The 11,679-nt window shown below is 32.2% G+C and overlaps 2 protein-coding genes across 4 annotated transcripts; one reads left to right on the plus strand and one right to left on the minus strand.

Annotated features, from left to right (window-relative positions):
* The first annotated feature begins 934 nt into the window (after positions 1–934).
* LOC111284903 (protein EMSY-LIKE 3-like) lies at positions 935–6,428 on the plus strand. 3 transcript variants are annotated; one of them, XM_022873995.2, is made up of 11 exons: positions 935–1,450; positions 2,323–2,459; positions 2,941–3,149; positions 3,246–3,355; positions 3,465–3,702; positions 3,812–4,006; positions 4,084–4,152; positions 4,980–5,225; positions 5,313–5,381; positions 5,464–5,564; positions 6,037–6,428. In XM_022873995.2, exons 2-10 carry the CDS (start codon positions 2,432–2,434, stop codon positions 5,536–5,538), a joined length of 1,239 nt encoding a protein of 412 aa, XP_022729730.2. In that variant the 5' UTR covers positions 935–1,450; positions 2,323–2,431; the 3' UTR covers positions 5,539–5,564; positions 6,037–6,428. The 3 variants fall into 3 exon arrangements, with proteins under 3 accessions (XP_022729730.2, XP_022729726.2, XP_022729728.2); XM_022873991.2 differs by having other exon boundaries at positions 5,464–5,527; positions 6,034–6,428; XM_022873993.2 differs by having other exon boundaries at positions 5,464–5,527.
* On the minus strand, positions 6,397–9,441 carry LOC111284905 (uncharacterized). Its single transcript, XM_022873997.2, has 2 exons — positions 8,963–9,441; positions 6,397–6,946 (listed from the first exon to the last, which is right to left on the minus strand). Exons 1-2 carry the CDS (start codon positions 9,306–9,308, stop codon positions 6,624–6,626), a joined length of 669 nt encoding a protein of 222 aa, XP_022729732.1. The 5' UTR covers positions 9,309–9,441; the 3' UTR covers positions 6,397–6,623.
* Between the last annotated feature and the right edge of the window lie 2,238 nt (positions 9,442–11,679).

The raw sequence follows: 11,679 nt of genomic DNA on the forward strand, positions 1-11,679 counted from the left end.
TTTAGATTTTGATTGTGATTTTAAACTTAAACGGATATTTAAACAGATTCGGATATTATAAATATTAAACATTTTGGATACAATATATCAGAAATAGCAAATATCCACTTCATTACCATTCATTTTATTTAGAAAATTAGGTGAAAGTTGAATGACTTTTTTTGAAATTATATAGATTTAGTTAGTTGATGTGGTAGATAATATAGTAGTCATGTCATTTTTCTATCATAATTTAGATGAAATCTATTAATATGACCAATTTTGGTATATTTAACAAATTTTAGTGATCTAGATGAAACAAATTAAAGTTAATTGACCCAATGAAATTTGGGTATAAATTAGGTGACCTTTCATAAAATTTGCCCATTTATAATTAACTAATTATAATAGTATAATAAAAAATTATAGATAAAATGATCTTTAATTAACATTCTTGTGTAGAAGTGTTTATGAATTACATCAAATCCATACTTGAAATTAATAATTTATATATTTACTCAAAATTGATTTGATCCATATTAAAACAATAAAATCCAATCCACTCAATAAGTTTAATTTATATAATAAAATTTTTTTTAAAAAAATATTAATATAAAAATTTTTATTTTATAAAATTATAATAATTTAATTATATTTACGTTATTCAAGCCGGAACTAAATTTAAATTTTAATTATTGTGTCCAAAATTTAATTTAAAATTTAAATATTTTAAAATTTTAAATTAATTTTTTATCTATACCATTTTAAAATTTGAATAAAGTTTCGAACTTCATCCTAGAGCAAGCACTGTTCAAGAAGACTTCTTAATTTTATGCGCAAGTCCGCAACAATACGGCGAAGACGGCATGAGCCTATAGCGCAAAACATACGACGCAGCGTCTTACTATTGAACAGAAAAAAATCGTTATTAAACAAAACGATTTGCGATATGGGCGTGCAGAGCGAAACTCAAACTGAATTATTAACTGAATAATAGAAACGCCATAAAAACATATTTCAAGTCCGCATTCTTTCTCTCTTCTTTCGAACACACTCTCGCAATCCAAACCAAATCTCTTCACATAAAAATTCACTCTCTAAACCCTAATTTTATCCCTAATTTGCATCTCTAACTCTCTCCCTATTTCCTCGGAATCCCTATCTTGCTCAAATTGCAAGCAGAATTCGAAATTTTGAAACATAAATTTTGTCCTTCACGAATTCGTTTTTCAAAATTTGACTTTCTGCGAACTTATTTGATTCAATTTTTTCTTAGGATTCCAAGAAATTTGGGAGAAAGTGTCGTTCCTGTTCATCGTTGGGGCTGCTTAGAAGTTAGTTTTTGGAAAGCGTTTCGTTGGATTTTATTGCTCTCAAAGCTGATTAGAAGTGAATTTTCGTTTGAAATTTGGAATTTTAGGTGAAATAATTGGCTTTCGATCCTCAGATAGTAGGGCTTTAGACGGGCAAGGTGAGCTTGTTAGATTCTGTGATTTTCTTTGTGTAATTTTAGGAGCTTGTGGATAAAGGGTTTCTCTGTGATGACTTTGAATTTAAATTGATTTTGATTATATATTTTTCGGTTTGGTTTTAAAGCGGGGAGACTAGTTAAAAAATTGGTAAGCTTAATTTACAATAAAAAAAATTGTATCTTTGCATTATCTAGTTAAGATCTTACTTTTGGGAATTAGGGTTTTGATTCAAGGAATTTGCTTGAATTCATGTTTCTATATATTCTTTTGGCTATTTCGTTTTTGCTTCATGAAAAGCAAGTTGCTATTGAGTAAAAGTGAATGATAAAAGCAAAATTGTAATTTTTCTAAAAATTAACAAATGACTAAAGTACAATGCCAATTCTATAACATAATTGTTCTATGTAAAAGTAAAAAATCATTTATTTTCTTCTTCAAAAAGAGTTAAATTTTTGGTTTTTCAAAATATCATTTGCTTTTGAATCGAAACGAGCTTATACAAGGAAAACCAGTACCTCCATAATAGGTGTTTTGATGGATAATTAGGACCAGTAACTAAGGCAATATCATTAAGCCAAAAACCTAAATCACAAAAGTTAACTTGTAAATCACCAAAAACACTATCACATTGTTTTGATCTCACTGATTTCATAGCTAGTTTGAAGCACTAAATTACAATTAGAATTGCCATAAAATATTAAAGGCATATTTGTATGGTTCTTGGGTTCAACTAAGGTGTATTTCGATAATCTATTGTTGTTCGATTCTTTTAGCACAAAAATTATAATGATGGGCTTATAGCTAGTTTAGTTGATTGAGGTTCTCATTTTAGCTGAAGTTTATGACTACATTGTATTTTTATTGTTTCCAGGTATTTGCATATTGTCTTTCTCAACAACTTAGCAGCTTGCTTCTGGTTCTTCTATTGGTTCAAAGAGTTTTCATAAAGTTTTGTGAAGATTGAATTTGAAGGAGCTGGCATGGACTATGGGCTTTCTGATAGTAGTGGTGAGTTGTTAAAATTTTTGTTTCAATTTGTCTTTTTTTCCCCTTTAAATTTGATGATTTTGAGATGTAGAGGACTTGGTTTCTTTAGCTTGGTTAAATGATGCAAAAGTCACGTGGCTTTCCTTGGTTAATCTTGAGTGAATTTTCAGGGGTCATGAAACCTTGCTAATACATTGTAATGGTAGCTTGTATTCATAAAAGATTGAAGCTCCCTTTTTCTCACACCCTTTTACTCTTTCTCAATGTTTTCAATTTCTACATCATTTGGAAGTGTTCAGTAATGTATGTTAATGGTGGTTTGAAGAAATAACTGCTGGTAACTTTATGAAAGATTCTGTATCTAATCAGATTTTTTTTGGTAATAAGGGTTATAGAAATGGTAAAAGAATTATATTATTACTTATGAACCCGTCCAAAAATCTTGCCACATCCTAGAAGCTTAACTCAAATAATGAATCTTTCTGATTTGAAACAACTGCAGGAACAGATGATGACCTCCCTCCTTCACATCAGAATAGGTTTCAAAGAGGGGGTGGCACTGCTGCTGGGAATGGAAGATCAGCAGTTGTAGGTCCTGTTCCATTGCCTAGGATGCATGGTGACATGGAAACTCAAATCCATCTCATTGAGCAGGAAGCATACGGTTCGGTCTTGCGGGCCTTCAAAGCTCAATCAGATGCTTTAACTTGGGTATTTGTCAGAATTTTTTTTTCAATAATTTATCCCATAAAGATTATGTCAAGTAGGTTTAAAAGCTATTTAAACCAAATGTTGTTTCCCTCTCAGGAGAAGGAAAGTTTAATTACTGAACTGAGAAAGGAGTTGAGAGTATCAGATGAGGAACATAGGGAGCTTCTATTGAGGGTTAATGCTGATGACATTATTCAGAGGATAAGGTCTGATTATATACTATGCCATGCTCTGCTGAGCAACTTTTGTTATATATCTAATGACTTCTGTCATTTCTGCATTTAAATGGGAACTATGATTAATCATTGCTGTTAGGGAATGGAGAACGGCAAGTGGGATCCAGCCTGGAAAGCTCAGCACCGGTCAGCCTGTTCATGAGCCTATACCTAGTCCTACAGTATCAGGATCACGCAAGAAGCAAAAAACATCACAGTCTGTAGCTTCATTATCTATGGGTGCACCATCTCCTGCATTGCATCCATCTATGCAACCATCTTCATCAGCCTTGAGACGAGGTCCTCCCCCAGGAACAAAGAGCAAGAAATCAAAATCGGTGAGTTAGTTCGTTTGGAGAGATGAGAAAAGTTAATGAATGGGCTATGCTTATTCAACTTTCATCTTTTACTGATAATGTTTTTTGTTTTGCTGCATCCTCAATGAAGTCAATGCAGTACCCTTCCACAAGTCTTCCTGGAAGGCCCCAGGCTCCTAATCGTACTTCTTCTGGGGCCTTTGCTACAAATGAACCTGCTGAAGCAGCACAATATGATCCACTAATCGGAAGGAAAGTTTGGACAAGGTGGCCTGAAGACAACCATTTCTATGAGGCTGTTATAACAGACTATAACCCAGTTGAGGTATATTTTGCAGTTGATTATACAGTAAGCTGTTAATTGATGGAGCTCTTTGTAATCCTATGTTTCCATATTGATAGGGGCGGCATGCTTTGGTTTATGATATTAATACAGCTGATGAAACCTGGGAATGGGTCAATCTCAAAGAGGTAAAATTGTCGCATTTTAATGCTATTTCATACAATGATTATTGTTCTGTATGACCTGATTTACCTTCCGTTAGTATGTTACATACCATTTTTAACAAAATCAACTTCTATGCTTGTAGCATATGTTTCTCGAGAACTTTTATGCCATTCATTAGACATTGCAGAATTTATGTGCGTGTCTATCCTTGCGTCGTGAACCATATTTTTTCAGAGATATGGCTAATATCTCATAGAGTTACAATATATTGTCAAGCTTAACCAATTATCAATGTGATTTTCATGAATTTGCAAGCAGTTTATGATAAATTTTATAAGGTCCCTGACTTACTCTTGCATGTATTTTGGTATATCTACTAATACAAATAGGGATCATATGATTCACTAATATATTTCCAAGTTGTTGATCCAACTATAACTAAATTCACATTTCATGTCTGCATATCTTGACAATTTGGCCCCTCTATTGTCATTCTCACTCAAACTTATTAAGGGTTGTGCATTATATTCCAAGGATAGGGTCCACGTTTTGGAACTGTTGTTTCTATGCTTACTTTACATTATATGTAACTTTGTGCGAACCTTGTATTATTGCATGCTGAACTGGTAATTTTTTCAATTGTAACATGTCTCGTTGTTATTGTTACTTCTAGGACATCTTTTACCATCTGTTTATGCCTTTTATTTCTCAATGTTCATAAGAGCAGTAAGAAACTAGGAATGGGATTCTATTTATCCACTACTTTTCGATCATTCATTACAACATTAGAATAAGTCCTTTGGATTATACTTGCTTGCCACCCACTGATTTGTTATATATATAATGGTAGATATCTCCTGAAGATATTAGATGGGAAGGTGATGATCCTGGAATATCCCGCAGAGGTGGCCGCCCTGGACCAGGCCGTGGGATTAAGAAGTCCATGGCTCGTGGTGGTGGGGTTGCTGGAGCAGGAAGAGGTAGGGGGAGTTTAAAAGGTCAGGCCAAAAAAGATTTTCCTTTGACACAAAATGGTGTTGGGAAAAAGGTTTTGGGTGATATTGAGATACTTCATACAGATACTCTAATTAAGGAGGTATAATTGCTACTGGATGATCATCTAGTAGACTGCAGTTGACAAATGTGGTGTGTACTTATTCCTAATTGTGGAAATTTTGAACAGGTGGAAAAAGTTTTTGGTGCAAAAAATCCTGATCCCATAGAAATTGAGAAAGCAAAGAAAGTGCTGAAAGTAAGTATTGTCTTCTAATGATTTTCTTGCATTGTTCTATATCAGCTATTGCAGCAATTATGATGGATATTTGTCATTGCAGGAGCATGAACAAGCCCTGGTTGATGCAATTGCGAGGCTTGAAGATGCATCTGATGGTGAAAGTGGTAATCACTAATTACATATAATAATGTTATAAAATAGGTAAAATAAGGATGCACCATCTTCTGTTGTATAATCTAATTCGTAGCTTTTTGATGTTCAGTTTACCTGTGGCAAAGCTGTACAAATTTCCTATTAATTATTGTTTTCATCCCCATTACCATTCTCATAAGAATGAATGCAATGATATAAATTTCAAACCGGCAAGAATACAAAATGTATAGCATAGCTTATTTCTTAAGCCTGCCTCATTATTTAACTTGTCAATAACTGCTGTTCCTGCAACTTCAATAACAGAAAGATGAAAACATACTTCCAAAATGAAAAGACAACTTGTTGATATGTTTAAGCTTATTTGACCTCTCATGTAGCGGAGTTTTCATTGCCTGAACTTGAGAGGGGTGGGGGTGGAGGGTGGTAAATGGCTCAAAGCAGTTAAGAGATTTTATAGCTTTATTATTGAAAGAAAGAATACCATTTGTTGTTTTTATTTATTTGTTTGGGTTCAAAGCAGATGGAGCGCATCCATTCTCACAAGGACAATCAATGGATCAAGAAAGGGCATGGAGAAAACGGCATTACGATGAGATGGGTGAAGTTAGAATGATTGAGGGGTCCGACGGCAATAAATGACATGAGATTGTAGCCAGCTTTGTATATCCAGTAGTAATAGCAGTGGTGTCTGCCAGAAGTGCCCTCGTATCTTTTTTGTTTTTTTTTTTTTATCCTTGACTTTCTACCAGCTAGGCTAATGGTTCATAATCTTTTTGGCTAGCAGGCTTATCGGATTCAGTCTTATTGTAACTTTAATTTAACTGTATAATAGGAAAATGCTTGTATAAATTTTTTAAATACTAGTGAATATCACTGACCATGTAAAAATTTATATTCATTTTGTTTGCTTTATCCTCTTTTTCTTTATCATTCATTTGGATGCAGCCAAGTTCAGTGGGAAACATGTTTTCAGTTTGACCAGGTAGCATGGAAACCAAAGGTCTAATTTCCTGCAAATTACACAAATATATAAAAATCAGCATATCAATAACAGAGCCTAAGGAAACAAACATCACAAAAATTCCATCGCAGCACTGGATTCATGTCCTAAAATGAGGCAATAAATTCAAGGATAAGATTCACCATCCGGGCATCATAAGCAGGACCTTCCATTTCAAAATGGCTAACTCCTTCAATTAAATGTGTTTCATTGTGACCGGCTGCAGAATTTAGCTTGTTCTTGAGCTGTTTCACGCTCGTAAATCCATCTCGAGTTCCCATGACAAAGAGTTTCGGTTTTGAGGATTGCAGGATGGCTTTGTGGTGTCGTCCAAAAAGGATTGAGGCCATCATGCCAAAAGGGTACCCCAGACTTACATAGCCTACAACTTGCTTAACTTGATCAACTGCAGAACCTGCAATTGGTGCCCCTGTAATAAGGCATGAGGTTAAGTTTACTGCAATTATTTATGTACTTTTGAAGTCCAAGAACTATGCTAACTGGGGCAATATCACATTGCAAATTGCAATGCTGGTCTGGTGTATATATCCTATCAATTGACATAAGATGTTGTAATGCAATAATTAATGATGGTTTTACATGCCGAATAAAAATATCAATCAAATGCAAGTCACATGGCTCAGGAATGATAGAGAAGAAATAGGAATCCATCAGCAAATTCAGTTGAACATGGCCACTGACAAGCAGCCTGTTCAGAACATCTTGATTAGTCCCTCTTGTAAAACCCAATGTTGAACATATACAACAAGTTTACAGCAGTCAAGTCATTTCTTCTGCTCCACACACACGCACAAACACACATTTTAAAGTCTCATGTATTCATTTTTCGACCCTGCTCAACAAATCAGTAACCAACACTAAAGCTATTTCACAACTATAAACTTTACAAGAAGAATGAAAAATGAATATTGACCTGCAAAAACCACCCATTTATCTATGAACAGTCAAGCGACACAAACTCAATGCAAAAAAAAAAACCTATTTATTTTCAGCACATCAGTTTTATGGGTCTCTACCACATTGTAGCTGAGTGATTTAGCAGGATACACCACCCAATCCATGCACAAAACTAATAAAATTATATGAGCATGTGATACCTCAAAATGACTCCTTTTTAATATATAAAGGCATGAGCTTTGAAAACCTAATGGCATAATTATCAGAATGATTCTACAACAAATTTGCTTTTCAAAAACTAACTGAATCTATCACCTAAAACTCTTCCCCGCCGTCAGTAATGAAATTGTCTCTAACATAAACAGTAGATAACTAAGAACAATACTTTTCAGTACGTAATTACACCAGCAGTAAGCAAAAGTACTGCAGCAACCTCAAAAGACACCAAGACCTAATCTTTATTGAAGAAAAATTGCATATCAAATAGTTCATTCACCACTCAAGGAAAAAGGGGCAAACTTATACAATAAATAAGTAAATTTTTAACTTGAAGCATAGAAGGGAAACAAAACTGACTAATTTGCCTTGGCCTTGGCCTGTAATAAGAATCCAGGCAACTCCTCACCTTTACATGTAAAGCAGGGCATAGCAGGGAAACAAAACTAGTCAATTTGGCTTAGATCTAGCCCAAAGGAAGAACTTAGGCAACTCTTTACCTTTACAAAAAAGTGAAGCATATAGCAAACAGAGCTCACCAAATTGCCTTAGGCTCAGCCAAAAATAAAAATTCAGTCCCCCCCCCCCCCCTTCCCAGCTTTACTTATAAAGCTAGTGCTGACTCTTCGTAGTACAATGTATTTGAGTGATAAAGCCTCTGATCATTGCAGATTGTTTTTTAATCTACAGTAAAATCAGGGAAGAGAATAAATTTAAAACCTCCTTTCTCAGTAGCAAGCTGTGGCGACCAATAGGCTGTATGTTAAGAATAACATCTAATTTCAAGTTAAGAATAACTTTGTCATCATAACAAACCTTCAAATAAGTTTCATCCATATTTTTTATAGTGATGGGAACAACTTTTAGAGAGGTATGCTTTTTCAAAAATTGAGGAAAAGATCAAAGTTCCCAAAAAATCATTTTCTAAAACATTTACTCTGCTCACCTGCACATTACTAACAAAAAATCACAAGCAACTCTTAATGTATATTAACAAAGAAAACTGAAATAATTGATAAGCCTAAAATAAAAAATACCCTTCTTATTCAATTACATGATTAGCACTTGACGAATCAGTTGGACTTACATCTGCCTCAACTTTCCCTTCCTTCAATGTTAGAAAGAAGTTAACTTTATTTTTTTCTTCCCTTTTTAAGTAAATTAAGTACATAATAACCTAATACCTATTTAACGGATCTAAATCTAAACAGAAAAAATGCAATCATTACCCAAAAACCCAATAATAATTCTCCATATCAAAATCAAGTATTTCCAAAAAAATAAAATGGCTAAGATAATAATTGTATTATACCTGCAGAAGAACCCACCAACAAGATCTTGTCAGAAGTAAGATTTTGGGAAACCCAATTGCAGACATCAATAACATCCTTGACTTCAGCAAAACCTGTAAGAGAAGCTCTTCCAGTTGACCTTCCAACTCCTCTCATGTCAAAAGTAACTGCCCTGTAGCCTCTGTCAGCTAACCCAGAAGCAATCCCCTTCAAAAGGGCCTGACAACCACCCAAGATTGAGTATGGATGGACAAGAACTATTACCGTGTTGTCTTTGATCTCTTCCTTTGGTTTGAATACTCTTGTTCTCAGGTGGACTCCATCAGGAGTTTCAACTGTGCATGACTCCAGTGTGTAGTTTGACATTTTTGGAGAGAGGTAAAGGGGAAGAGTGAATGGAATCAGGAATTAAAAAAAAAAAAAAAAAAACAAAAAACGAACTAGATATGGAAATTTAATGTGAGAGGTTGGGAGTTCAATGTTGTTGGTTGGACAACTAGGCCTTCGAAAGTTTTAGGATAAATTATGATATCGATCACTCATTTATAATCGTATCTTTGAAATAAGCATTAAACTATTAAAATTTTTAATTTAATTATTAAAATTTGAATAAATATTTTCTTTTTACTTAATTGTTAGTTCTTAATGATATGCTGACATAGTATTATAATGTTAGTTAGCAAATATTGTGTATTATTATCATATTATCAAATTTTTTTTAAATTTATAATATGACATCAATAATGTCATGTAGCATAAAAAATAATATAATAATATCATGTCGTATCTAATAATTGGTGTGACAATTATATTATTACGTTATTTTATCATTAAAAATTAATGATTGAGTGATAAAAAATATTTATTAAAATTTTAGTGATTAAATTAAATAATTATTTTAAAAATAAAATTATAATTAAGTAGCTAATAATACATTTTGCCAAAAGTATAATTGATGGACAAGTCGCTTTGAATTAAATGAAAGCAAACTTTTTTTAATAATCATGAATAAGGTTCTCTTCAAAGAAAAAAATAAAAATACAACAGTTGATAGAAATTTTGATGAAAAGTATTAAACTTTTATGGCATCAAAAAAGTATGAAATTTAATTTTAGATAATTTTAATTATAATTAAAATTTTAAAAATAATTTTTTTTTCTAATATGAAGATTATCCCTTCGTATAAAAAGTGTTAAAAATATTAATTCAAATCTTATAGTAAATTTATTTGAAATTAGTTAGATATTATTTGTTAGACAAGAAGATTTGTAAAAAAAAATTTTTAAAAAGAAAAAAAATTCTTGATAGTTAAGTTTATTAAGAAAAAAAGGTTCTTGATAGATAAATTTGTATACTTATAAATAGATAGAGTCTCTATAAAATTAGATATGCGAAAAAAATATAAGAGAACTGTAAAGTTTTTTTGGTAGACACTCATTAGACTACTGAAGATTAATGTTCTTATGTGTGTGTATATTTGAATATTTATGAGGATTAAAAGAGACTGAAATGGTTTACATAAATTAATGCATGGGTGTATATGAGTATATATTTATTTGGGTTGAAAATATTTAATAAGACTAGAAAAGATTGAGAGGGTTTATGGGTATTGATTATGTGCCTATTTTGGTTCAAAATACTCGATAGGACTAAAAAAAAATTGAGAAAGTTTATGGGTATTGATTGTGAGTGATTAATTTGATTGTATATTTGTAATTTTATACAATTAGTGAATCTTTTTCTCATCCGTAGACGTAGGTTGGTTGGACAAATTACGTTAAATTGTAATTTTTTATGTGATTGATTAATTGTTTGGTTTCGCTTTAGCTAGTGTGAATGTTCAATTGGATTGGGGCTTTTCGACTAACAAGTGGTATTAGAACTAGTATGATCCCAACAAATGGTATCAGGCTAAATGTTTAAGATTTGAAAAAAAGTAAATCTAGAGAAGCTCGATTTAAGAGAAGAGTTCGAGTTTATATTTTGAGAAGCGATTTGCACAATGTTTGAAGACATATAGAAAAGATTATCACGAAACTTTCATTATAGGTGGGGTTAAGTATGCTTAGCATGAAAATTGATGATTGATGAAATTTGAATCAAAATGGAGATTATTATGAACAGTAACTCAAATCTCATAACAAATTTGTTTAAGATTGGTTAAATATTACTTGATGGATAAAAAAACTTACAAGAAAAAAATTTTAAGAGAAAAGTGATTCTTGATAAGCAAGTTTGTTAAGAGGAAATTGATTTTTGATAGATAAGTTTGTATGCTTATAAATAAGTGGAGTCTCTATAATGAGTTGTAAGGTTTTATCAGATGAATATCCCATAGGACTACTGGAGATTAATATCTTTTTGTGTATGTATATTTGAATATTTGTGAGGACTAGATGAGATTAAGATGGTGCATATAGATATAGTGCATGGATGTATATGAGTATATATTTATTTGGGTTGAAAATACTCTCTAGAATTAAAGGAGATTGAGAGGGTTTATGTGTATTGATTGTGAGTAGTTGATTTGATTGTATGTTTATAATTATCTACAACTATAAATATTTTTTTCATTCGTAGATGTAGGTAGATTTAGCTAAATCATGTTAAATTGAAGTCTCTTGTGTGATTGATTAATTATTTAATTTCACTTCTATTAACGTGAATGTTCAATTGAATTGAGACTTTTCATCTGATAAGTGATATCATAACTACCATGATCTTAACAAAAAGTCAT

This window comes from Durio zibethinus, chromosome 6, assembly GCF_047325235.1.
Source record: "Durio zibethinus cultivar Kanyao isolate XHJ-2024 chromosome 6, ASM4732523v1, whole genome shotgun sequence".
Classification (NCBI taxonomy): Eukaryota; Viridiplantae; Streptophyta; class Magnoliopsida; order Malvales; family Malvaceae; genus Durio; species Durio zibethinus.

What these genes read in the sequence shown, in the direction of transcription:
- LOC111284903 (XM_022873991.2), top strand. Translation starts at nt 2,432, where the DNA reads ATGGACTATGGGCTTTCTGATAGTAGTG. An exon ending in GACATTATTCAGAGGATAAG is followed by an intron (nt 3,356 to 3,464) that starts GTCTGATTATAT and finishes CATTGCTGTTAG; the next exon opens with GGAATGGAGAACGGCAAGTG. An exon ending in AGAGCAAGAAATCAAAATCG is followed by an intron (nt 3,703 to 3,811) that starts GTGAGTTAGTTC and finishes TCCTCAATGAAG; the next exon opens with TCAATGCAGTACCCTTCCAC.
- LOC111284905 (XM_022873997.2), bottom strand. Translation starts at nt 9,308, where the DNA reads ATGTCAAACTACACACTGGAGTCATGCACAGTTGAAACTCCTGATGGA. An exon ending in GTTGGTGGGTTCTTCTGCAG is followed by an intron (nt 6,947 to 8,962) that starts GTATAATACAAT and finishes GCCTTATTACAG; the next exon opens with GGGCACCAATTGCAGGTTCT.